Genomic DNA, 26745 nt, shown 5'->3' with positions numbered 1-26745 from the left:
TAGTTTGATTGTCTGACCTCTGTAACAAATGGATTATATGAATAATGGTGATATGATGGTACTTACAGTATGAGTGACTTGATGGCAGACCTTTTTTAAAGTACTCGAAGGTATCAAGCGTATCACCTGTGGCTGAAGATCAGTTGTGGACTGGGTTCGGGACAGTCGTCCATCCTCTGAGTCGCAATATTTCTCCTTCTCTTTCTCCCTCCTGTCTCTCCCCCTCTCTCTGCCTCTCCCTCTCTCATCAGACTCAACCCTCGTACTGCAGCTATCAGATTCCTCTACATACCTACAATAGAAGAAAAGTTAGAGAAATAGAGACCAAGAGAGAGACAATGAGAGAAAATCCTGACCCAATATACTGTACGTCCAGTAGGCCCTTACAATACGCTGTACATCCAGTAGGCCCTTACAATACGCTGTACATCCAGTAGGCCCTTACAATACGCTGTACATCCAGTAGGCCCTTACAATACGCTGTACATCCAGTAGGCCCTTACAATATCCTGTACATCCAGTAGGCCCTTACAATATGCTGTACATCCAGTAGGCCCTTACAATACGCTGTACATCCAGTAGGCCCTTACAATACGCTGTACATCCAGTAGGCCCTTACAATACGCTGTACGTCCAGTAGGCCCTTACAATACGCTGTACATCCAGTAGGCCCTTACAATACGCTGTACATCCAGTAGGCCCTTACAATACGCTGTACGTCCAGTAGGCCCTTACAATACGCTGTACATCCAGTAGGCCCTTACAATACGCTGTACATCCAGTAGGCCTTTACAATACGCTGTACATCCAGTAGGCCTTTACAATACGCTGTACATCCAGTAGGCCTTTACAATACGCTGTACATCCAGTAGGCCCTTACAATATGCTGTACATCCAGTAGGCCCTTACAATACGCTGTACATCCAGTAGGCCCTTACAATACGCTGTACATCCAGTAGGCCCTTACAATATACTGTACATCCAGTAGGCCCTTACAATACGCTGTACATCCAGTAGGCCCTTACAATACGCTGTACATCCAGTAGGCCTTTACAATACGCTGTACATCCAGTAGGCCCTTACAATACGCTGTACATCCAGTAGGCCCTTACAATACGCTGTACATCCAGTAGGCCTTTACAATACGCTGTACATCCAGTAGGCCCTTACAATACGCTGTACATCCAGTAGGCCTTTACAATACGCTGTACATCCAGTAGGCCCTTACAATACGCTGTACATCCAGTAGGCCCTTACAATACGCTGTACATCCAGTAGACCTTTATAATACACTGTACATGCAGTAGGCCCTTACAATATGCTGTACATGCAGTAGGCCATTACGATACGCTGTACATGCAGTAGGCCCTTACAATATGCTGTACATGTAGTAGGCCCTTACAATAGGCTGTGTATGTAGTAGGCCCTTACAATATACTGTACATCCAGTAGGCCCTTACAATATGCTGTACATGCAGTAGGCCCTTACAATATGCTGTACCTGCAGTAGGTCCTTACAATATGCTGTACCTGCAGTAGATCCTTACAATATGCATAGAAATGTATCATGCTTCCTCTGCCCTCCCTCCTCCCTCTCTCTCTACAATGTCCCTCCTGTCGCCTCTCCAGTCTCCCCACTCACCTGGGTGTCCTGTGCCTCTGGTCTCTACGTGGGCTGGGGCTCTGGGTCCTCCTCCTCGGGGCCAGTAGCACCTCCGCCCCCTCTCCCTCTGACCCCAGGTCCAGTCTGGGGATGTCGGCCAGAATGACGTAGTCCTCTATGGTCATCCCCTGGGAGTCCACTGAGGCAGTTCTCTTGGGCTCCTCTTGGGTCAACAGGTACTCCAGGCCCCGTCTAATATTACTCTTGCTCCTGTCACTGATTGGCCTGTCATTCATTTCCATGGTCGCAGGGCAGGGTTTCAACGAATTGGCAAGCAGCTGGGAGTCGATGCCTAGTCGTGGTGGGGAGGAGCTACAAGAGAGGGCAGGGCTTAGAAGGGAGTGGGAGGAGCCACGCCAGGAGCCTGGAGGGAGGCTGGGGTTGGTTTTAGGGGGGTGCATCTCTGTCCGTTCCTCTCTAGCAACCATCTCTGGTCTCCTTGAGTAGCTCTGTGCTGTGTCAGGTCTGGTGTCGCTATGCTTGGTTTCTGTTTGGGGTGAATGGCTGTGTGTACCATAGCCACTTATAGGGGGAGAGCATTCCCAACTATCACGACTGCGAGTGGTTGGAGAAGGGTTTTTATCTGTTCTGGGCCGGGGGCTTCGAGACCCTTCGTAGGAGTTTGGCTGCAAGGCTGGAGAGTCACGTTGAGAGATGGAGTCAAGATTTTTGTACAGTTCTTCAGAGTCCAAACTGTGACTGTTTGAGTTGTGGGAGGGACGTCTTGACTCCCTTGACTCTCTTGACTCTCTTGGCTCTCTTGATCCTCTTGGCTCTCTTGACTCTCTTGACTCTCTTGGCTCTCTTGGCTCTCTTGATCCTCTTGATCCTCTTGACTCTCTTGACTCTCTTGGCTCTCTTGACTCTCTTGATTCTCTTGACTCTCTTGAATCTTGATCACGCTCATTGGCGTAATGCTCTGTTTTACCATTTCTTACGTGGGAGGAGTCAGTGTGTTTGTAGGAGGCCGTGTTTCGAGACGGGGAGGGGTGGCGAGACACGACAGAACTTTGTCTGTGAGAGGGACTGGACCGTCCTGACGGATGACGAGACAAGGAGCGAGATGAGTGAGACGGAGCATGAGAAGGAGTGTGACTTTTGGAGTGGGAGCTTCTACGTTGGGAGGACTCAGATCGTGATTCAGCAAGTTTATACCGGTTTGGGCATGGGGAGCGAGGGCTAGGAGACTGATCTTGAGAATCAGTGCCACCACGTCTGAAGTTGGAATGACAGGTGTATCTCTGCGGAGACTCACTCCTCCAGGTCTCCTGCTGGAACGTTTCATTGCTTCTCCTCTGGGAGGGAATTCCGAGATTCACATTCCGGTAGGGGATGGAGGCTTTGGGTTCTGGGCTGTGGTTGTTGGGGAGCGGATGGCCCCTCTCATAGTATCGGTAAGGCCGTTTGGATACACCCTCCACCTGAGCCTGGGGACCACCATCAAATAAGGCTTTCCTGTCTGGAGAGAAGTAGCCGCTTTCTCCTCTTGATCCTATAAGTGAGGAGCAGGGACATGGCATGGTAGATCATCCATTTGATTGAGCCCCACTCAAATGGAAAGCAAAGACACATTTAAATGTTTAACTGAAAAATGACAATAACATTTTGAAGTACAATTGAATTGAATGAAAATTGTATCAGCAGTCCCAGAAAAAATGTCTGTCTGTAATACTGTGAGCTGGTCTGACCTGAGGGTCGCCTGAACCTCTCCCGACCTCTCTTCTCCTCCATCAGTGAGCTGTGTGGTGGTCTGTGGGGAGAGGGGTCCACCCGGGTCATCTCTGGCCCCGTCACACAGCACCCTGCTGGGGTGCTAGAGCCACTCCTCCCTGGGTCTGGCAGGAAGTCCCACGGGTCCTCCTGACTGCTGGGTGGAGATATAGAGGGAGGGCATGAGGGACATTGGTAGGGGTACACACACTATGAGTTTGGCACAATGTACTGTAGAACTAGTTTAAGAGAAATCACTACCTGATTGTAGAATTGCATTCAAATATAATGTTATCTAACTGTTCATTACATTTTTATAAATCACTTTAAGTATACCTTAAAGTAGTGTTACTAAAGTCAACTGCCAATGACACTCACACTCACCTGTGTACCGTGTCAGAGTCACAGATATTGAGTTCCCAGTCAGGACTCGGAGTGTGAATTAGGCTCTCCTGATAGGTCCAGATGCTCCTTGTGACATTTGTAGCTGGTCACCTCCGACAGGAAGTCCTGATTGTCCTGATTCGTGAAACGGGACACATTTCGTCCAATCGTTAATAATTCAGAGAATGTTAAACTGGTCCATGGCTTTGTCAATTCAGCAAACCATCTGAGATGTGTAAACGTTACTTTTAAGGCTTGGTACACAAAGTATGTCATTCTGTTGTGTTTTCAGAAAGTTGCATAGTAACGTGAATGTACAGTTGGAGACAAATCAAATTCAAACATGCTGCAGTGTACAGGTACCTCTATGGCAAGACAGTCATGACCTAGTGTGACCAATGACATTACAATGCTTAAAGATTAATTAAACGAATGAGTTGAAACCACCCTCAAGGTCAATTCAACAAGCATGTGAGAAAGCACCAACAAGTAAAGTAAACAAACTTCAGACAAAATGGCAGCCTGTGGAATAAATGAAAAGAAGCTAACTTTCCGTATAACTCAAAATGCTAACTTCTTACTACACCTGCTTGCAGAGCTTCCTTGGACGTCCCTTTACAAATCTGCTGTTAAGACAGGCTGCAAGTGGCAACAACAACTTCTCTCCTCCCTCTCCACCCCCCTCTCTCCTCCCCCATCTACCTATCCTCTCTTCACCTTGTCCACCTGAGCTAATACATTAGGCCGGCAAGGACGACGGTAACACAACCTCTCCCTGGCCTTGCTCATCATTATTTCATTGGTCTGCTGCTCTTCCACAACCAGAATCCACCCATCCTCCTCTCAACCCTTTCTTGATCCCTCTTTCATTTCTTGCCCTCCCTACGACACACAAAAGCCTTTCTTCTCTTTTGACTTTTGATCTCCGTGTTGTGTTGTGAGCAGGCGTGGATTTATATCTAGAATATTCTGTTATTTTGAAATGAAAGGATTATTCAAATGAAAATAAATATTAGTAGAAGTGTACTTCTGGTCCAGGTTCATCCATAGAGCTGGTGTTATGAATGTGGGTGCTTGTGTGCATGTGTTGTTTGAGCATATTAGATTACTCCAATGACAGTGAAGATTAGTAGAAGTGTATTTCTGGTACAGGTCCATCCTTAGAGTTCAGTTGAGTGGGCTGGTGTCTGTGTGTGTGTGTGTGTGTGTGTGTGTGTGTGTGTGTGTGTGTGTGTGTGTGTGTGTGTGTGTGTGTGTGTGTGTGTGTGTGTGTGTGTGTGTGTGTGTGTGTGTGTGTGTGTGTGTGTGTGTGTGTGTGTGTGTGTGTGTGTGTGTGTGTGTGTGTGTGCTTGTATGTGTTGTGTGGGTGCTTGTGTGCAATGTGTTATGTGAGCGGATTAGATTACTATCTTTCCCTCAAGGGATGCAAATGAGCTTTTCATTAATTAATGATAGAATAATAATATAATCAAACGCCAACCTGTGTGTTCGTCAGTCCTCATCACACCTACAGTGTAGCTTATATTAGAATTACCCCGCTTGGTGGTTTTATTTGTGTTCATTGCATCATTATGTTGTTTAATATGCACCTTTGTTTCGTTCAGAAATGGTTACTCCTCGTACTGCCACTTGGGAAGATAAAATGAACGTTTTTGGAAGTGTTTCAAACGTATACCACAATTTACTGTACAGCAAAGGTAATAATCCAGACCTTTTCCAAACCCAATAACCCTTAACAGTCATTAGCTGTCCATCATCCATTTCCCTCAACACTAGCCCCCCCTGCCTGGCTCACCTGTGAGGTACTGTTCAGGTGCATGTGTCCCGGGCGCAGGCACGAACCACAGCGGGAGGGGTCAAAGGTGTTGGGTTGGAACTGGTGGCAGTAAAAGTCATCAGCACAGAGGGGCATGATGGATCCTCAGATCAGGTGAACACCCCTATTTTACTCTGATGGTACGGCCCAGTGCAATGATGCACTATTACAAAATCCACCTACACAAAGGTGGTACATCCTGATTAGAGGTGGGATAACCAATCAAACCATATAATGTATAGACAGCACATAGTATGTCAAGAGCAACACTATACAGACGTAGGAACTTAATTTGAGTCAGTTTACTACAGCAGGAAAATAATCCTGCAGCAACAGGAAATGTGAATTATTATGTGGATTATAATTCATGGACAGTTCTGTAGTGGTTGATAAATTTTTCCTTTGGGCAAATCTAGTCTGAAATGTCAAAGTGGAAATTACTAACTGATCAAATTAAGATTTTACATCTTTAGAATTGCATTCTGAAGCAGAATATGGACCACATCGGTCATTTGCATGCATTGACCTGTAGCGGTCTTTACACTGTAATGTAATTCAATAAAATGCTTCAGGTAGTAGGTAACTTCATCTCATGGTTGTGGCCAAACAACATCCTCTGGGTTCCTTGAGGTGAAGCAACAATTACTTAAGATGGCGACTGAGTGAAACAGAAACCACTGCTGATGGAAGGCTATACCTTTACAGCGCTGTACAAAACTAGTTTGACACACAATACTATAACCATAACACAGTAACCTACAGCCATTTTGTTAATAAAAGAACCACAAAGACTCAAAAGCCCAGTCTGTCTTTGCCATGTTGGTATTATGATATTAAAAACACTTCAACGGTATTTCTAGAATTTTTAAATACCTTATGACTGTTAACTCCAAGTTCATTTTTATCTGCAAAGTAACCAGCACAGGTCATACACTTCATACTCTCAGAACTCATCCAAGTCTGGGTGAAACTGGCGTGGGTATAACTGCCATTGTGGCTCTGTCTTTTGTCATGTTAAACATCAATTGACTCTCATTGGAGCCAACATGGCCCACTGGCCCCCAAAGGTGTGTATCAGATGTCATCAGCTTTAGAGAGGGAACTATGCAACTGGCTCCACTGGATAGATGTCATGTGGTGGGCCTGTTTTACAGAAGGCTGCTCTGAGGGTTACAGACAAGCGTGAGCGGTCACCTGTAAAACTCTGTTTACTAGAACAGGCACCGCATGACAGACATAGACTGGACCATAGAGAGGCCATCTTCTGGGGAACAAGAAATACATGTTGAATCTTGAGTTGACATTCAACTTGATTCAAATACAAGGTTAACCGATGAAAAACGAACCCGTTTAAATTGAAGAGTGAAAAAATAAACGTGGTACGAAATAAGTCGAAACCATCAGATGTATCTTTTTTTAAATGCCAGGTGGGTCCTTAATGTTGCAGGGCAGGTCGGCTAGTAGAGTATCTATGTCACTACCTACCTGAGGAAATGAAAAGGAGCATGTACAGCATCTAGCCTCACATATGTAACCTGTCTAGGGGCCTTTTGTGTGTGTATATAATATAATATCAGCTGTGCTATGCTGAAAACAGAGCTGTTTCCATAGATATACAGTCAATTGTATCTCTCGTCCACTGGGGGACAGCAGTGTCCAGAGAAGCCAGCAGAGGGGGCCAGAAGTGTCATCAGGATCGTACTGGGAGGCCAGGAAGCACACACAGGCACACATACGCATACAGGAGAACACATACACACACACACATTGACAAAGACAGACTATTCCCACAGTCTCTTAGTGGATCATATACTCTCACTTGTCATTCACGCTGCATGCTCAGCGTAGACTGTAGACCATAAAGGCTGTGTATTTATAGATGTACTGTATGTTTAAATAGGTGAAGTGAACACTGACTGCTCTGGATCCTGTAACAGGGCCAATTTATCACTGTGTGGAATAGTCTCAATTCAAGCTCAAATTAGCTGTACCAAAAGTTGCGTATGATTAATTGCACTCTCAGAAATTGTAGTTTTAAGAAGTTTACCTGTAATACTACTCTCAGAGAATATTAACCCCAAAAAATCTTTCAAATGAAATGTCACCCTCAGGATATTAATAACAGCATGTTTGGCAAGAAAATGTTGCAGGGAGTTATTTCTGCCCAAATCCTTTTTCCGCTGAGCGTCCTAGTTGCATAGATACACTCTGTTGCTCAGGCGACAGTTGCCATGGTGAGAGGAGATTTAGTAACCATGGAAATATGATCGCCAAAGAAAAGTTCAGCATCCCACCAACTTGAAGTTGGCATGACTGACTTCTACAAATGTAGATAGATTGTATTTTCATGAATGTATCTTAGAGTGATTCAACGTTCTTAAATATGCATATCTTTGGTAGTAGAATGACTTGTGCAGGTCACACGCAAGGGTGAAATAGAACCAGATAATCAAAAGACAATATTGTAAGTACCGTATAAAAGCATTCAGAGAAAATGTCATTCTCCTAAATGACATTTCAAGCAATACAACGGTCCATCTTTAGATTAGTTGAGTATCTGGAGCATCAGCATTTGTGGGTTTGATTAGAGGCTCAAAACGGCCAGAAACAAAGACCTTTCTTCTGAAACTCGTCAGTCTATTCTTGTTTTGAGAAATGAAGGTTATTCCATGAGAGAAATTGACAAGAAACTGAAGATCTCGTACCTGCAAAACACCCGTCTCAACGTCAGTGAAGAGGCAACTCAGGGATGCTGGGCTTCTAGGCAGAGTTGCAAAGAAAAAAAACACATCTCCGATGTTACCAATAAAAATAAAATATTAAGATGGGCAAAAGAACACAGACACTGGACAGAGGAACTCAGCCTAGAAGGCCAGCATCACAGAGTCGCCTCTTCACTGTTGACGTTGAGGCTGGTGTTTTGTGGGTACTATTTAATGAAGCTGCCAGTTGAGGACTTGTGACGCATCTGTTTCTCAAACTAGACACTCTAATGTATTTGTCCTCTTGCTCAGTTGTGCACCGGGGCCTCCCACTCCTCTTTCTATTCTGGTTAGGGCCAGTTTGCACTGTTCTGTGAAGGGAGTAGTACACAGCATTGTACAAGATCTTCATTTTTTCTTGGCAATTTCTTGCATGGAATTGCCTTCATTTCTCAGAACAAGAATAGACTGACGAGTTTCAGAAGAAAGTCTTTGTTTCTGGCCATTTTGAGCCTGTAATCGAACCAACAAATGCTGACGCTCCAGATACTCAACTAGTCTAAAGATGGACAGTTTTACTTCTTTTTTAATCAGGACAACAGTTTTCAGCTGTGCTAACATAATTGCAAAAGGGTTTTCTAATGATCAATTAGCCTTTTAAAATGATAAACTTGGATTAGCTAACACAACGTGCCATTTGGAACACAGGAGTGATGGTTGCTGATAATAGGCCTATGTACACCTATGTAGATATTCCATAAAGAATATGCCGTTTCCAGCTACAATAGTCATTTACAACATGAACAATGTCTACACTGTATGTCTGATCAATTTGATGTTATTTTCATGGACAAAAAAATTAGCTTTTCTTTCAAAAACAAGGACATTTCTAAGTGTCCCCAAAATGTTGAACGGTAGTGTTCGTGTTTGTCTCACCTTTCCATCTTAGTGTGTAGCCCAAACTGTTCGGACGCTACAGACAGAAGTTGGCAGATTAGCGGTACCAACGTCAGATGAGTCCCGTGATGCGGTCATGGAGTAAAACGGAGAACACCATTCTGTTCATAAGAGTCTCATCTTTCCATAGAATGGTCATATTCGTTCAGACACTACAGAAGTTTTCATGAGTAGACCGATCTCCAGGATGTCTCATGGTCTGACAAACACCGCTGTAGCTCGGTCACCTTCCACCGCAGACGCTGAAAACCGCCATTGGTGGTTGCTGTGGATTGAGACGCAGCGTAAGCAAAAAAAAAACAGACATCTCTATCTTAAACAGACCGGTTTTGATGGGGATTTGTATTATTATGCTAATTATATTTCCTTGTGGCGCTGATATTGAGTCTAGCTTTAAAGGGATGGACCAGTACCAATTCAGTGCAATACAAACTTTTTATTGGCTACTGAGCGAACTGAGAACATTTGAAACATACTTATCTTTTATGGCACTGCATTGCCCATCTAATGGCCTAGACTAGCTGACCAATCACAGAGGACCAGTGTTTTGCCTTTATTAAACTCAAGTGGAACCCACACGCCTCAATGCCTTGGTTTCTTGAAGCACTGGAGATATCTGAGAGACAACTCTTTTGCAGGTCACCAAATGTCCCTTCGCATTGCTCTGAACTTAGTGAGATAGATTTGGACTAACATCCCCACTGAGGTTACATCATGAGTCCCCGCTGTGCCCAGTATTTGAACTATATATATATATAAAACTGCTATCCACCACCCAAGTGCCTCATTCCCCCTCATTTTCACACAGAGATCTGTACCCATTTTGCAGTTTGTTCTATATTCAAAGGATGCATGGATTCATTTAGCATGCCTGATCTTCTTATGCGTGCAGCATCACTTGCCTTCAATTCCTAGTCTGTCTTTCTTCCTAATTTGAAATCAATATAGACTTAATTATGTAATTATTACCCAACTATATGCCTGTAATGTATTCCCCCTTGTGTAGTAATACTGGCCATTCTGTCCCTCTCTTTTCTTCAGCCTCATTTCTTAAAAACATATTGACCTGGATCTGCTGGCTGTGAGGAATGAGGCGGCCTCCTGTTTCTAAGTAAATTGGCTCTCACCGCGTACGGGAGGGAGTCATCGGGACTGGAGCAGAGTCGAAGGAAAACACAAAATAGCATGTGTCAGTTCAAACACTACATTTACATTTAATAATGAAACTATTACCGTTTTTAAGGATATTGTTTATTATTTTGGCCGCAGGTCAAATTTTTATTCATGTTGCTGACCTAAAAATCTCCCAAAAGCAGGTCCAGGTGGAAATAGAGAAATAGATAGAGGTGAAGGAGAGAAAGGTGGAGAGAGAGAGAGAGAGAGAGAGAGAGGGAAAGAGAGAGAGATGCAGGAGCAGTGGCTTGATGCCTTGAGCAAGGTGTGCTTATGAAAAAGAGTTAATATCTTATGTGATATCTTACTCCAGTCAGCCTCATTCAGACAGATTATGGTTATTAATACACAGACACAGAGATGGTCATTTCATTTCTGTCAGTGGGGCAGGTGTAATGGAAGCAGTCTCCGATCTTCCCTTCTCTTTGTTTCAGTCAGAATATCATAGAGTAGAGTAGAATAGAGTAGTGCAGAATACAGAGTTGGGTAGGGTATGGTAGAGTAGAGTAGAATACAGAGTTGGGTAGGGTATGGTAGAGTAGTGCAGAATACAGAGTTGAGTAGGGTATGGTAGAGTAGAGTAGAATACAGAGTTGGGTAGGGTATGGTAGAGTAGTGCAGAATACAGAGTTGGGTAGGGTATGGTAGAGTAGAGTAGAATACAGAGTTGGGTAGGGTATGGTAGAGTAGAGTAGTGCAGAATACAGAGTTGGGTAGGGTATGGTAGAGTAGAGTAGAATACAGAGTTGGGTAGGGTATGGTAGAGTAGAGTAGAAATACCTGGAATCGATCAACAAATCAAAATACACCTACTGTATCCCTACTGTAACGTTTCCTTGTGTCTTTCCACATTTATTTAGGCCTAACTACTCCCACTCAAAACAACGGTAAACAAACAGCAAGATAACTCCCCTCTTGTCATTAGTTGCAGCATCCTTGTTCCTCTATCTTCTAGAATCTAAACCCACCCACACATTTCTTCCCCACTCCCACCCCATTTAGGGCTCTATTCAATCCTTATCGCAGAAGTTCAGTGTTAAAGTATGGTTGACTCGCAGCTTGGTTGACTCGCACTGACTCGCAGCATAAGCTGCATTTGCATTAGCTTGCATTAGCTGAGACTGCATTCACAGTAAATGCTGAATATGTCAGCTCAATAGGAAATTGCCTTTACATTTCTATCACACAATCTGTAACGGTTCAGCAATACAGATTGAATAGAGCCACTAATCCCGCTTGACCTTGTTGATTCACCCCGTTTTTCAGTCTCGCTCTCCATCTCTCTCTCATTCTATCTCTTCCTCTCTCTGTCTCCCACCTTTCTCTCCCTATCTATCTATCTATCTATCTATCTATCTATCTATCTATCTATCTATCTATCTATCTATCTATCTATCTATCTATCTATCTATCTATCTATCTATCTATATGTCTATCTGTCTGTCTGTCTGTCCTTCTTTCTGTCTGTCTGTCTGTCTGTCTGTCTGTCTGTCTGTCTGTCTGTCTGTCTGTCTGTCTGTCTGTCTGTCTTTCTTTATCCATCTCTCTCGGTACATTGAACACCCACCACGTTTGGCTGAAGAGAACTTGGGTTTTAAAAATAAATTGGTTCAACTCTATAATTTTAGCTAAATGTTTGCTTCAGACAAGTAAGAGAGAGAGAGAGAGAGAGAGAGACAGAGAGAGAGAGAGAGAGAGAGAGAGAGAGAGAGAGAGAGAGAGAGAGAGAGAGAGAGAGAGAGAGAGAGAGAGAGAGAGAGAGAGAGAGAAAATAAGAAAGGTATCCATAGAAACTATCGAGTTGCATATAATTGTGGTCTGTCTGGAATACTATAACTAACTATATTTCCCTGCAAAAAAGAGACATTGCTGATGCCAATACAAATATTAATGATAAATTAAACTATGAACAGTAGCGTCTTTGATGGAAATTAGAAAGTTGGATGAACTTATTGCAGCTAGGAGAAAGTTCTGCAGGTCTCCATCGCTAGTTCAGTAGTCTCCCTGTGGTAAAATATTGCTCTAATCAATGACAAAGCAAATGAGGTGGTGATTGTTAGCAGGGTGCTGAGACTGGTCTGGAGGCTAAATGTATGTGACAGCCAGCCAGGCCACGGTAGGGTGGTGGTAGTTCGAGGAGTATCCGTTTTCCGTTTTAGTAGTTTTCAGCACCTCTGCCCTGGACAGCTCCACAATGCAACACTGGGATCCGATTTCAATTGCCTGTTCACACTAGGTTACTAGGGAGACTTTGTTTCTTACCCCACACCCCCTCTTCAGTTGGTGTGTTACGTATATATGTAGAATCATCATTTGACCAATTATGTCGCTACAAAATAGTCCTGCAGCAACGGGATTTGAACGTTGAGTCCGTAATGTTGTTGGGTCGGTGGTTAGGACATTAGCTGGCTAAAAGTAGGCTACATGAAAAGTGCAATACTGTTAATATAACAGTGTGTTAGTGTGGGTGTTCAGTGGATTTATGTAAATCACGAAGCTCGTCTGGATTTCCTGCGGTGCAAGAAAATTCCCAGCCACAAAAAAAGAGTGATCAAATTAAGCATCTGCATTTGTAAATGCGACTCTAACATTACAGGATGTCTGTAGTTGTCAACAAAAGGAATATTTAATCAACCACCTTCCTGTTATTAACTTTTTTATTAGGCCTATTTCCATAAATCTATTCACATTTCAATAATGCAGCTTCAAACTCGCACAAAGACAGGCAGCTCGCATGTACAGCCGAACACTGATCCAAATTCACTGAAAATCCGAGCAATGCATAGCAACCTGTTTTCTTCTCCGGAGGCCAGTCTAATAAAAATCTGTGGCGCGGGCGTTAAATAATAGGGAAGCACACCTACACTCTCAGGAACACAACTCCACGTAAACGGGGACATAATCAAAGTGACAAGCGCTCCATCCCTCCCGCCCGCCCTCTCTCTCCCACCCACAGCTAGCTAGGGACAGAGAGATGTGCCGTGCGCACCTCACATACACAGGGTTCGAGCGCTTATTGAGTCAAGTGCGAGTCCAACAGAGAGAGCGAATGCGAGCAGTTGAGTGGGATGCAAGGAAGCAATAAAACAGAACATTGGAAGAACATTAGGATTCAAAGACAAAAAGTTTCAAAATGAACGTTGTGAGACAATGAAACGGGCTGCAAAAAGGAATTCGTAGAGAGAGGACAGAACATTAAGGATGTGTTTTATTTTGTATTTTGGAGAGGATGTCAACGTTGTTTTTCCAAGTAGCTAACAACATTGTCATTCAAAAGGTGAGTATTTATTCTAATCGTTGACAGTTTTTTCATTGGCGAAAACACTTTTCCATTGACAGGAGAAGTTGTCATGAACTTGACCTGTTTTTCTTTTAGATTGGCCAGTTTGTTGTTTTTAACATGCAGCGTTTCGACGAAGCTCACTTCATACACTAGTTAAGGCCTCGAAATAAACTGCAGAGTAATCTTGCCTGTTTTCACCAGTATTATGTCACGACATGAACTCCTCGCCTTGTAGAGCCCAGTGAAACCTGTTGTTTTCTGCTGTTCACTGTCTTTCAGAAAAACACTGTAAAATGATCAATGAATCCGCTAACGTAACGCATTGTTCTGGCCTATAATGTCAATCAATTGTAAATGATGCGCAGGCAAATCCTAATTGTGTGACATATTTTATTGACTAGGCCGTAGGCGATGTGGCATGCCAGTTTGGATATCCTGAGAGGTTTGATTTGCAAGACTCGAAATTAGATCAGATATGGACACATAATTCCTATATTCAGACATTCTTATTTCCTATATGCGCGGGAATAGATTTCAGCACTGGACAGCTCTACACGTCAGCATCAACTTTGATATAGTTTAGTAAGTGCGTAGGCCTACCCTGCACTGTGTTATAAAAAAAAGTATAATTTTAGTTTATCATTGGCTATTCAAAGAATGGGATATCTCGTCATCCCATATTTTTTTCATAGATATGAGAAGGACATGTTTTTTTACACAATAATGTGCAATCGTGATAGACGTGCAGATCGTGCATATTTGAATGAGATACTGTGTTCATAGAGCTCCCATCAAAGCCATTCAAAAAAGACGGACATAACTTTCCCCCCTTCCTATTACTTGCCTACAATAACGTCTGCCATAATCATGTATAACAATGCTTTATTCAGTGATGACGACGCCACAACGCCACCAATCACCGCTAAACCGGATCAAAAGTAACACCCCATCCTCTGATGTCATAATCTCTATACCCCCTGTTCTTCCCTGACAAGCGGATGCCCTGCCCTGTGCTGTCACCTAAACTCTTCACTTTCTTTTTCCTTTCTTTCTCCCCTTTTAATGTCAGTCTCAGATTAAAGAAGAACATTTAAGCCAGATCGCTTGACTGCATCCACCTTTCATATCACAGTTTGGATTAGGAGATTACCACACACGCACATGCAAACGCCAACACACCTGCGTACACACACACACACACACACACACACACACACACACACACACACACACACACACACACACACACACACACACACACACACACACACACACACACACACACACACACACACACACACACACACACACACACACACACACACACACACACACACACACACACACACACAAACTTTCATCCATTCATATTCATTTCCCCTGGGATTAAGTGTTTCCGGATTCAAGGCATATCTGAGCTGCATATGTATATTGACAATTTCAGGCCCTAAATGTATTGTGTTGTGTGGAGTTCTGTTGTGGAATAGGTTATGGTGTGGAGTAGGTTATGGTCGGGGTGCTCAGTTGGTAGAGCATGGCGCTTGCAACGCCAGGGTTGTGGGTTCTATTCCCACGGGGGACCAGTATGAAAATGTATGTATTCACTACTGTAAATCACTCTGGATGAGAGCGCCTGCCAAAATGTAAATGCGCTGAAATATCTGGGTGTTTGTCTCTGTTCTGTGTGATTCAGTTTTACCCACATTAAAATGAATCAGTCCTGTATGTGACTCAGTCACTCAGGAGAGCACTTACACCTCTGGTGTCTCTACCCTCTGGCTTCACCTCGGCGGCGGTGCCTCGTGCTAAATCATCCCCGCTCGACACGGCAAATCAGAGCGTCGAGGAGGGGAAAGGGGTTCCTATGGAAACGGCTAATAACTATCATCAACATTTAATTACTCCTGCTCTCCCTCAGGGACTAGTGGTTCCTGACTGTCTCTGGTTGCGTCCTAAGTGACACCCTATTCCCTATATAGTGCACTACTTTTGACCAGAGCCATATGAGATGTGGTCAAAAGTAGTGCACTATGTAGAGAAAAGGGTGCCATTTTCTTCCTACCCTCTATATACAGTACCAGTCAAAAGTTTGGACACACCTACTAATTCAAGGGTTTTTCTTAATTTTTTTGTACTATTTTCTACATTGTAGAATAATAGTGAAGACATCAAAACTATGAAGTAACACATATGGAATCATTTAGTAACCAAAAAAGTGTTTCATGGTTGCTGCAAAGAAACCACTACTAAAGGACACCAATAAGAAAAAGAGACTTGCTTGGGCCACGAAACACGAGCAATGGACATTAGACCGGTGGAAATCTGTCCTTTAGTCCGATGTGAGACACATAGTAGGTGAGTGGATGATCTCCGCATGTGTGGTTCCCACCGTGAAGTACGGAGGAGGAGGTGTGATGATGTGATGGTGCTTTGCTGGTGACACTGTCAGTGATTTATTTAGAATTCAAGGCACACTTATCCAGCATGGCTACCATAGAATTCTGCAGTGATACTCCATCCCATCTGGTTTGCGCTTAGTGGGACAATCATTTGTTTTTCAACAGGACAAGGACCCAACACACATCCAGGTTGTGTAAGGGTGTGATGGAGTGATGGAGTGCTGCATCAGGTGACCTGGCCTCCACAATCACACAACCTCAACCCAATTGAGATGGTTTGGGATGAGGTGGACCACAGAGTGAAGGAATAGCAGCCAACAAGTGCTCAGCATATGTGGGAACTCCTTCAAGACTGTTGGAAAAGTATTCCAGGTGAAGCTGGTTGAGAGAATGCCAAGTGTGCAAAGCTGTCATCAAGGCAAAGGGTGGCTACTTTGAAGAATCTCAAATATAAAATATATTTTGATTTGTTTAACACTTTTTTGGTTACTACATGATTCCATATGTGTTATTTCATAGTTTATGTCTTCACTATTATTCAACAATGTAGAAAATAGTACAAATAAAGAAATAACCTTGAATGAGTAGGTGTGTCCAAACTTTTGACTGGTACTGTATATTCTACAAAATGTTCCAGATCTGTAGTACATCTATATGTCTTGGAAGCCTCCGATGTTGAAGATGCTGATATGGTTAACAGTATGGCTACATTCTGAGTTTCACGTCTCAATGGGAATCAGGTTGACCGGAAAAGACTACTGTTTCCTCAGTCTGTGGCGATGGATTCGTTATGATCTGGCATTATCCCATAGACTCTCAAACTGAGAAACTCAAGCTGTCACAGTCTTCCATTCATATGCATGATTCTTCTCCTCCAACCTAACTCAGATACACATTCTTGCTCAATCAAACTCCCAGGATCCTCGGGAAGTGGTATGGAAAGACTTGATACGTGTGACCCTGGTTAACACTGTGTACACTAAACACTCCTTAAGACACAGTGGAACTGGTGTGTTGTCAATAATGTCATGTCAGCCCCCTGGATCTCTCTCTCTCTCTCTTTCTCTCTCTCTCTCTCTCTCTCTCTCTCTCTCTCTCTCTCTCTCTCTCTTTCTCTCCCTCTCTCTTTCTTTCTTTCTTTCTTCCTTTTCTCAGCCCCTTTGGTCCAGCTGCTACAGTGGTTGATATGTAACAATGCTGACGTAATCTATCCCAGCCTCTTACTGAGGATTTAAGTTGGGAAGGATCCTGGATCCTCAATCCGGCCAATAAGCACATGGCAGGAACAACATCTGTCCATCTGCTTAGTGTGTGTGTGTGTGTGTATTTGGGAGGGAAGAAAATTGTCATAGACTGTCACGCAAAGGTAAAAAACAACCCTGCTAAATCCTGTCAGTCTGTGGACTGTGTGTGTATGTGTGTGTAGGTATGTGTGTATGTGTGTGCGTGCGTGCACGTGTGTATGTGTGTGCACTCGCGCTCGTCTGTGTGTTTTAATAACTCCGTGCTGACGTGTGTCGACGTGTCAGTTTCATTGACCCAGCAGTGATGTCACAGCGCCTTAGTAAGCTACTGCCACTATTTGTCTACACATAGCTAACTCCACACCTCCCTTCAAACCATCCAGTGCTGCTGTTCTATAGCGTGCAGCTACAAACCTGTTACGGCTGTTATGCAACGCTTTCCCTTGGTCACCCTGATAGTCTAGCGATCACATAATGGGTACTAGCTCTAACCCACTACGTCACCCGGCCTCTAACCCTGTCATCAAGCCAAACACCAGATCAATTGTTCCCTTAACAGTAGTTCAGCACAGATTCCCCTCTCTTTCAGACCTTTGGCCCCTCCTATGTCTGTTAGTGTGTTCCACCCCATGCTGACATAAAGGGGCCTCGGGCGACCGGCTACGAGGGACTCAATCTATAACCATCATGATGAATATTTGTCTGTTTTTCTTCACGCATGAAGAGAGTTGACGATCCCACCCTCCTCCTGCATGACATGTGTAGATGTAGGAATACTGTGCATTGGGTGCTGTGATTCTGAATGGCCTTAAAAATTCATACTGTTCTCTGATTTGCTGTCATTCCAGGAAATGCATCAGAAGGAGGCAACGCTGATATCTCCAAGGGGTCCTTAGACCTGAGGCTGTTGTCCTCCTGCCCCTCTGCCCACAGCCTCCTACCAAGCTGGTCTCTTTTAATGGTTGGCACTGGCCACCGCGGCCCTGATTACTGCCCACACAGACACAGCCTGATGATCACTGGTGCCATGGGAGCGGTGCGAGTCAACAGGTAGGACCGGGGAATAGGACAATCAGCTCCTTTTCTCCCCCTTTTCCTGCCTCTAAATGTCTGTCCTTGTTGTCTATTCTTGGACTGTAAAACACAGGGAAATCATGTTTTTTACTGCACTGGGCCTTTAACTCTTAAACCTGCCATGTCTCCTTCACCCTCCTATCTAAACTTGTGTGTTTTGTTTGGGTTTTTGTTTCACATCAGATACAGCATCGTAGCCACCGATGAAGACCACTTCAAGATCTCCACCCTGGGCCTCCACAATGGCCATGGTCCCCTGATGCACCACAATATGACTGGGAGGGGTATGGGGGGCGGAGGAGGTGGTGGTGGTGGAGGAGGAGGAGGTTCAGAAGGAGGAGGAGGCGGCAGCTCGCTAGCCCTGCGAGCAACAGAGTCTGTCCACAACGGCCGCCAGATCTCCACGACGGGGCCCAACCATGTCCGGAGCCGCTTCGTGAAGAAGAACGGCCAGTGCAACGTGGTTTTCCACAACATGGAAGACAAGACGAAACACTATCTGGCCGACATATTTACCACCTGCGTGGACATCCGCTGGCGTTACATGCTGCTCCTCTTCACCTCTACCTTCCTGCTCTCCTGGTTCCTCTTCGGGGTGGTCTTCTGGGGAGTGGCCCTGGCCCATGGGGACTTCGACCTTCGACCCGGCCTGGGAGAGGGGCCTCTGGCCGGCTTGGAGGGAGGAGGGGTGGAGTGGAAGCCCTGCATCCTACACGTCCAAGGCTTCGTAGGGGCGTTTCTCTTCTCCATAGAGACCCAGACCACCATTGGGTATGGGTTCCGCTGCGTCACCGAGGAGTGTCCGGCGGCGGTGGCTACGGTGGTGGTCCAGTCCATTGTGGGCTGTATCATCGACTCCTTCATGATCGGAACCATCATGGCCAAGATGGTTCGACCTAAGAAGCGGGCGCAGACCTTGCTGTTCTCGCACCACGCGGTAATCTCCATGCGGGACGGGAAGCTGTGCCTGATGTTTCGCTTGGGGAACATGAGGAAAAGCCACATTGTGGAGGCTCACGTCCGGGCGCAGCTCATCCGGCCGCACGTCACCGCCGAAGGCGAGTACCTCCCCATGGAGCAGACGGACATTGACGTGGGCTACGACGAGGGCCTGGACCGCCTCTTCCTGGTGTCTCCACTGGTCGTGGTCCACGAGATCAACGAGAACAGCCCGCTGTACTGCATGAGCAGCGCCGACCTGACGACAGAGGACTTTGAGATCGTGGTGATACTGGAGGGGATGGTGGAGGCCACGGCCATGACCACCCAGGCCCGCTCCTCCTACCTGGCCAGGGAGATCCTGTGGGGCCATCGCTTCGAGCCCGTGGTCTTCGAAAAGGAGCACCGCTACCAGGTAGACTACTCCCGCTTTCACAAGACCTACGAGGTGCCAGCAACTCCACACTGCAGCGCCAGGGAGCTCCGGGAGATGACGGGCCGATCTCGCTCCCCCTCGTCTGCCTCCGGCTCTAGTTCTACCCGGTCAGTGTCCCCTCTCGGTCCCAAGTCCTCTGGCCTCCACCTCTTGCCTCCACACTCCCCCAGCGCCTTCTGCTACGAGAACGAGGTGGCCCTGTGCTGCGGGGAGGAGGAGGGGGAGGAGGTAGGGGAGATGGGTGTGATGCTGGGGGGGAGGGACGACGGGGAGGGGGAGGAGAGGGACGTACAACTAGACATCTTCCAGGAGAGATTTCAGAACCAGGTAGCGGTGGACATGAACATGCTGTGTGTGCTGGACATAGACAATCAGATTGACAGGCTGCAGCCGGCTATAGCTCTTGATGCGCTGGGCTTCAGGAGGGAATCAGGAGTGTAGTGACTGATTCACACTATCGAGTCAAACTGAGACAAGACAATCCTGCGCTGGCCTGGTTACACATCCACTATAGTTGCTGGAACTGTGCTAGAAAGGATATTGTGAGAAGAAAATGTCCAAGCCAGCCAGGGCCGTAGCTACATATGAGGACACTGAGGTCCAGACCTAGTTAATTAAAAAAAATATATTTAAAAAAAAAATGTATTTTTGGGGAACTCATTCGGGGTCTCAACTTGCTGTTGAGAGTTAGAATAGTAGAATACACAAGGTGCGATTTTGAAACTTGGCTGCCCCAGTTTTTCTCTGTCACTCACTGACAGTCATTCAATTAGCCCATGTCATTCAAAATAAAATAAAAAAATAGGTGAATTAGTCTAGTTAGTCTAGACTGAACTTGTAGTAATCATGACCAAATGACTGACTGGGCACATAGGGCCCATAGGGCCCAGGGGACCTGACCTCCAGGGTTCCCCCATTGATTTTGTTAGTCACTCTCACTCAGACATCATATTAACCATAAGTCACGTCAAAATGTGTAGAATTGCAGGAACATTTCAAAACTTTTTTTTAATGCTTTACCATTTGTTAATAAAATGCTTTCTGCTAACAGATTCCCTCAGTACCTAAATTATAGTTTTTAATCCTGGTGCTGAGCTAATTGTGTAGCTAGGCGATGCATTTGTAGATCGACAGAGGTGAATGAAGCGTCAGAAACCATAGTGATAATGGCTTAGGTCGTGTTTTTTTTGCTCTTCTCCAAATAGCATTTTAGAGTTTTTTTAATTGTATAGAAATGCAGTAAAATGTCCTCACTAACAGTCAGACCCTGGCTACAGCCCTGAAGCCAGCACATTGTGGTTTGGGTCGGCCCTGTAGTGTGAATCAGTCATAGAAGACTCTCGTGTCTCGTGTCCCGAATGAACTATGTGCCCTTGGTACAGTTCCTCTGCTTTTTTGTGTATCCAACCAAAGTCCTCACAGAGAGAAGGAAAGAATTCTGCAGCACAGCGAAGAAGGAAGGTTGAATGGCCTTATTATTCTCTCGAGTTTCTTTTTGTTTTTAAACATAGTTGTGTTCAAGTACATGAGTCTAAATTAGCATTTTATAGCGCAAGACTTAAATACATTCTTATTGTATTCTATATTCAGTTGTATATATTCTCTGGAATAATATTCTTTGTGAAGTGACTTTTGGTTCCATTCAACCAAATCTTGTTACAGTTTTTCTTTTCATTTACAGATAGCTGTCATGAGTCATTAATACTTTCAAAACCACAAATTAAGTTGATGTGGTATTAAAAAAGTATTTTCTGTTTGTAAATATATGATTTTTCATGCTTAGAAACTAGGGCCAGGATGATACCAGTATCACGATACTCGTTAATATTGTGTCAAGGAAACAAAGCATGGCGCGGATTTAACTTCTTCAGGAAAACATCCGTAAGTTGGAAATAAACATCATTATGTTGTCATTCAGAGTCACATTTATTTATTTTCCAAGCTATAGCACCCAATAATTGACATACATATTTTAAGAACCAAAGAGTTTGGTCTGCTTTGTGTTTCCAATGAATATTGCGATACTGGTAACATCACAGACCTATTAGAAACCATGGTAATTTTGTCTTCCTGCTTAAGGTATATTACTGTTAATGTTTGATACATGAGCTATGTATTCCAAAATTAGAAAATATTTTATGACTGAAAAATAAATGGAAAAACAATGAATCTGAACAGAAACTGAGTTGGAAATAACATGTATTGTGCAGATAAAGAATAACGAGCACTTTACTCTGTATTTTATCAAAAGGAATATCTAAAAAAAAATATATATATATTTTAATTGCTGTTTTGTATGAATTAATAAATGTCTAGTAATAATAATAATAAACAAGCAGCAGTAGCTGTTCTGGTTGACACACTCTGCTCTGTTCTCACACAATATTTTCCCATCAGTCCCAAAGGTCAAAGGTCAAACGGACCCCATGTTGATGTCCACCTGTTTCTGACTGCTCATTGGTTGGCCTGGTTTGGGGAAGTGTGTGTGATGTGAAGGCAGCGGGTTGTTGTTCTCTAGCTCAGTGACTCAGAGGTAATCCCATACACACACCTGTCTTTCTCTCTTTCTAAACCAAAACTGGGGTATTACCCCAAATCGGTGTCGTACTCAAATAGCTCAGTACAGAGAGTTTTTACTTGGTTTTTTAAAACGTCCCAGAGAGTGAGGGAGAGAGGGTTAGATAGAAATAGAAATAGATACAGACTGGAGAAGGACATACTAGGCCGAGGGGCAGTGGGGAGGGAGAGATAGAGAGAGAGGGGAGAGGAGAGGAGAGAGAAATAGGGAGAGGAGAGGAGGAACAGCTTGCTAACACAACACAGTCGTTTACTGTACCTACCCAGTTCACCACTAGGGGGCAGTGAAGACTGCTCCACCACAACAGACCAACGGAAGAGAGAGTATGGTATACCAGCTCCCTCATGTGGTAAATTATCAGTCATCCATAACAATTTTTTTTAAAGAAGACTAGTCACAAAACCTTTATTTTCTGAAGTGCTAAGGCTCACCGGAACCCTTTATTTTTTGTATATGAAGAATTTAATTCCAAAACAGTATCCCTTTTCAGAAATGTTAGTAAATCAACTTTTATTGTTTAAAGATATTATGAAAGAGATTGGTGTGTTTTTTCACTGTCTAATCATGTCATGGGGTTGTTCAATGACAGACATGTATTTGTTTAAAATCTATCACTTGATGGTTTCGTTTCAGAGAGACAAAATGCTATATATCCGCCTCATTCTCAGAGGAATAAGTAGTACGGCTAGGTTTTACACAGTCAAATGTAACAAATAACTACATTTTTTATAGAGAACTGTACAAATGATACATTTATGAAATCAAATAAAAAATGAAATAAAAATGCAATACAGTAACAGGAGATCTGTATGTAAAACATTTGACATTTGAGTCATTTAGCAGATGCTCTTATCCAGAGCGACTTACAGTAAGTGCATTCATTATAAGATAGCTCGGTGAGACAACCACATATCACAGTCAAATATACAGGATAGGACCATTCAAGCTAAACAATGGACTTACAGTATAGCATTTTGAAGACAAACACATCAAACCCATAAGCAATCACTGGTTAAAAAACACAAATGTGAAATTTCGTGTACATAATGTTTTGGAAATAAACTCTTCATTTAATCTCTTGATGTGGTGAGGTAACTATAAGCAAAAGCTATAACTTTTTAAACTATTTTCAAGAGCAAAAACAAACAATTATTCTACACGTCTTCAGCAGTCGGTGTTGCGGAGCTCCGACAGGGGAAACTCCAGTAATGTCATATGTCTCCCCAACATCGTCCTCTCCTGTAATCAAATCATTCCCATCTTTAATTGTATTAAATGTGTTCTCCTGCTCTAACAGGCCACTTCCCCATCTCTATCTCTCTCTCCTTCTCATCCTTCCATCATTCTCTCCTTCCTCTACTACTGTCAGTTCAAACGAGCCGTTTCCTCATCTCATACGCTATCTTTCTGTCGTCCCTCCCTCCCTCCCTCCCTCCCTCCCTCCCTCCCTCCCTCCCTCCCTCCCTCCCTCCCTCTCTACTGATGTCGGTTAATTAGCCACTGTGTCACACCCCCTTGTCATCAACATCCATAAAAACGACCAGCTGGGTGACCTTTGGTGACCTTTCTCCAGACTTCGTCAGTCATAATGGCTGACTAGAGGATCTAGGATCTGGGCTGTCTGTCAGGGGGCTGCTTTAATGCTTTGTAGACCTCCTCTGCTGCTGTTGGTTTCTGCCCTGAGGTTGTGAGGGGCTGTGTGGGGCTGTGTGGGGCAGTGGGGCTAGTGTTAGGGAATAGGGGCTAGTGTGTGTGCTCAGTAGGGGACAGAATTGGGGACTAAGTGGTGGAGGGTTGGGGGTCCTGGGGCCCATAATGACCTGTTGTGTGTTGTGGAGCTGTGAACCATTCGTTGGAGGACAGAGAGGCATTGTGTTACACTGGGCTGCCCACGCTGGCTACACCACTGAGAACCACCACAGGCTGTGTGTGTGGGGGGGTGGGGGTAAGTGTGTGTGTGTGTGTGTGTGTGTGTGTGTGTGTGTGTGTGTGTGTGTGTGTGTGTGTGTGCTTTTGTTTCTGTCTGCCTGTCCGTCTGTCTGTCTGTCTGCCTGTCTGTCCGTCCGTCCGTCCGTCTGTCTGTCTATTTGTCTATTTGAGGCTCTGAGATCAGGTGAGGTGTCTAGCCTGTGAGGAACACCTGTGGATATCACATGTATCAATGCGTGCTGCTGTAACCACATGCAGATCATCCGTTATTGTCTCGGTGCGTGAATATACAAGACTGTTTATGTTTGCTGAGAAAAATATTGACACCACATATGAAGAATACTGAAAATCCCCCTATTTCTTTTTCCTTTCCTCTCTTTCTTCCCCCTTTCATGTCTTCCTCCTCTCCGCCAACAACAGAGTCTTTCATTCGGGCATCTCAGTGGCTGCCTCAGGCCCTCAGGCCCTCTGCTGTTCGCTCAGCTTAATTAAATGTTCTGAGAAAAACTCATGATTGGAAAGTGACTCGTCTCTTCTCTCCTCTCTCATCCCTCAGGCCAATATCCCATTGATTTTCCCATGCATCTTCCTTTTACCCCTCTGATCAGCATCAGAAAGACATTTCCCTGAGAAGTAAACTACGTTTTGCAAGTGAATAGTCTGCTGGATGAAGCTCTTTCCCTCTGTACCCATAGCTACACAGCCAGGTCTCTCTTGGAAGGAGGTCTTCGGAACTCAATAGGACTTCCTGGTTCAATTAAATGTGACAGAAAAAGTGCATCTGCACCAACACCTTGTGGTTAGAACGTCTGCCCTGAGATTGCAAGGTTGGCAGTTCGATCACTGACCGAGTCATACCATAGGCTGTAAAAAATGGGACCCGATATGTCTCTGCTTGCCACTCAGCATTAAGGAGATGGATTGGGGGTAAGGCCCTGCGATAGACCAGTGTCCTGTCCAGGGGGGGTACTGGCACATCAAGCTGCCTCACGCTACAGAAACAGAAGATCAGCTCCTGCTCCTATGAGCCGTTCTGGCTCTCACAAGCAAGTCTACTTACTATGATCTATATAGACAACATACCTATGTATGCGTCAAACTCCTTTGCTCAATAACACAGGAATCCACAGCAGTCCTGGGCAACCATACAGGTGGTTATTGGTGCCCCCCTCCACCCAAAACCACATGACACCCGAACTCAGCACTGTCTGAATGAGAGGGGGGAAGGTAGGGGGAGGCCTGGGGCTGAAAGTGGTGCTGTCTGCAACCTCTCATACCACCACTACTATAAGCCCTAATTGGTTAATTAGATCACTGCTGATTGAGGGATACCTCAGAGGTTATTATTATGGGAGGCTGGGATAGTAACCTGGGGTTACCCTTATTACACACTACATGACCAAAAGTATGTGGACACCTGCTCGTCGAACATCTCATTCCAAAATCATGGGCATTAATATGGGGTTGGTCCCCCGTTTGCTACCATAACAGAATCCTCTCTTCTGGGAAGGATTTACACTAGATGTTGGAACATTGCTGCGGAGTCTTGCTTCCATTCAGCCAATGGACCATTATTCCACCTCCACCAAACTTTACAGTTGTCACTACATATTGGGGCAGGTAGCGTTCTCGTAGCATCCGCCAAAACCCTGATTCGTCCGTCGGACTGCCAGAGGGTGAAGCGTGATTCCTCACTCCAGAGAATGCGTTTCCACGAGTCAAGAACCCAATGGCGGCAAACTTTACACCACTCCAGCCAATGTTTGGCATTGCTCATGGTGATCTTAGGCTTGTGTGTGGCTGCTAGGCCATGGAAACATATTTCATGAAGCTCCCGACGAATAGTTATGGTATTGACATTGATTCCAGAGGCAGATTGGAACTTGGTAGTGAGTGTTGCAACAGAGGACAGACGATTTTTACGCTCTACACGCTTCACCTCTCGGTGGTCCCGTTCTGTGAGCTTGTGTGGCCTACCACCTCACAGCTGTGTGCTCGATTTTATACACCTGTCAGCAATAGCCGAATCCACTAATTTGAAGGGGTGTCCACATACTTTTGTACATATAGTGTAGTTTACTTAATATGTAATTATTTTTCTATTTGAGAAAAATCTTCACATTTTTCAGAAATATTTGACTTATCTATTCATTGTGTATTTGAATAGGAACAGATAGAAAAACATTGGTTTCTTTATCTATGGTGACATTATGACAAAAGGGGCAATCTGCAGTTGTTCGTCCATTTTTGGACATAAATTAAGGATATGTACCCATTGATTCGTGGAGAATATAACTTAGAAATGCCTTAGGAACTTAGTTCAACTGTCGTACTCCATCAGAACCCAAAATATAAGCTTATTTCACCTTTATTTAACCAGGTAGGCCAGTTGAGAATAAGTTCTCATTTACAACTGCGACCTGGCCAAGATAAAGCAAAGCAGCGCGACACAAACAAC

The 26745-nt window shown here is 44.4% G+C and overlaps 2 protein-coding genes across 2 annotated transcripts in view; one reads left to right on the top strand and one right to left on the bottom strand.

The window, feature by feature from the left end:
• The window catches only part of LOC139424506 (myb/SANT-like DNA-binding domain-containing protein 4), a 1073247-nt gene that overhangs the window by 579482 nt on the left and 467020 nt on the right, over positions 1–26745 (bottom strand). The window lies entirely within an intron of this gene.
• Positions 13457–21980, top strand: LOC139424480 (ATP-sensitive inward rectifier potassium channel 12-like). Its single transcript, XM_071176364.1, has 3 exons — positions 13457–13682; positions 18180–18381; positions 18589–21980. Exons 2-3 carry the CDS (start codon positions 18290–18292, stop codon positions 20219–20221), a joined length of 1725 nt encoding a protein of 574 aa, XP_071032465.1. The 5' UTR covers positions 13457–13682; positions 18180–18289; the 3' UTR covers positions 20222–21980.

Source organism: Oncorhynchus clarkii, chromosome 13 (assembly GCF_045791955.1).
Source record: "Oncorhynchus clarkii lewisi isolate Uvic-CL-2024 chromosome 13, UVic_Ocla_1.0, whole genome shotgun sequence".
NCBI classification, from domain to species: Eukaryota; Metazoa; Chordata; class Actinopteri; order Salmoniformes; family Salmonidae; genus Oncorhynchus; species Oncorhynchus clarkii.
Note: the sequence above shows the minus strand (reverse complement) of the source record. Positions and strands in the feature narration are given on the sequence as shown.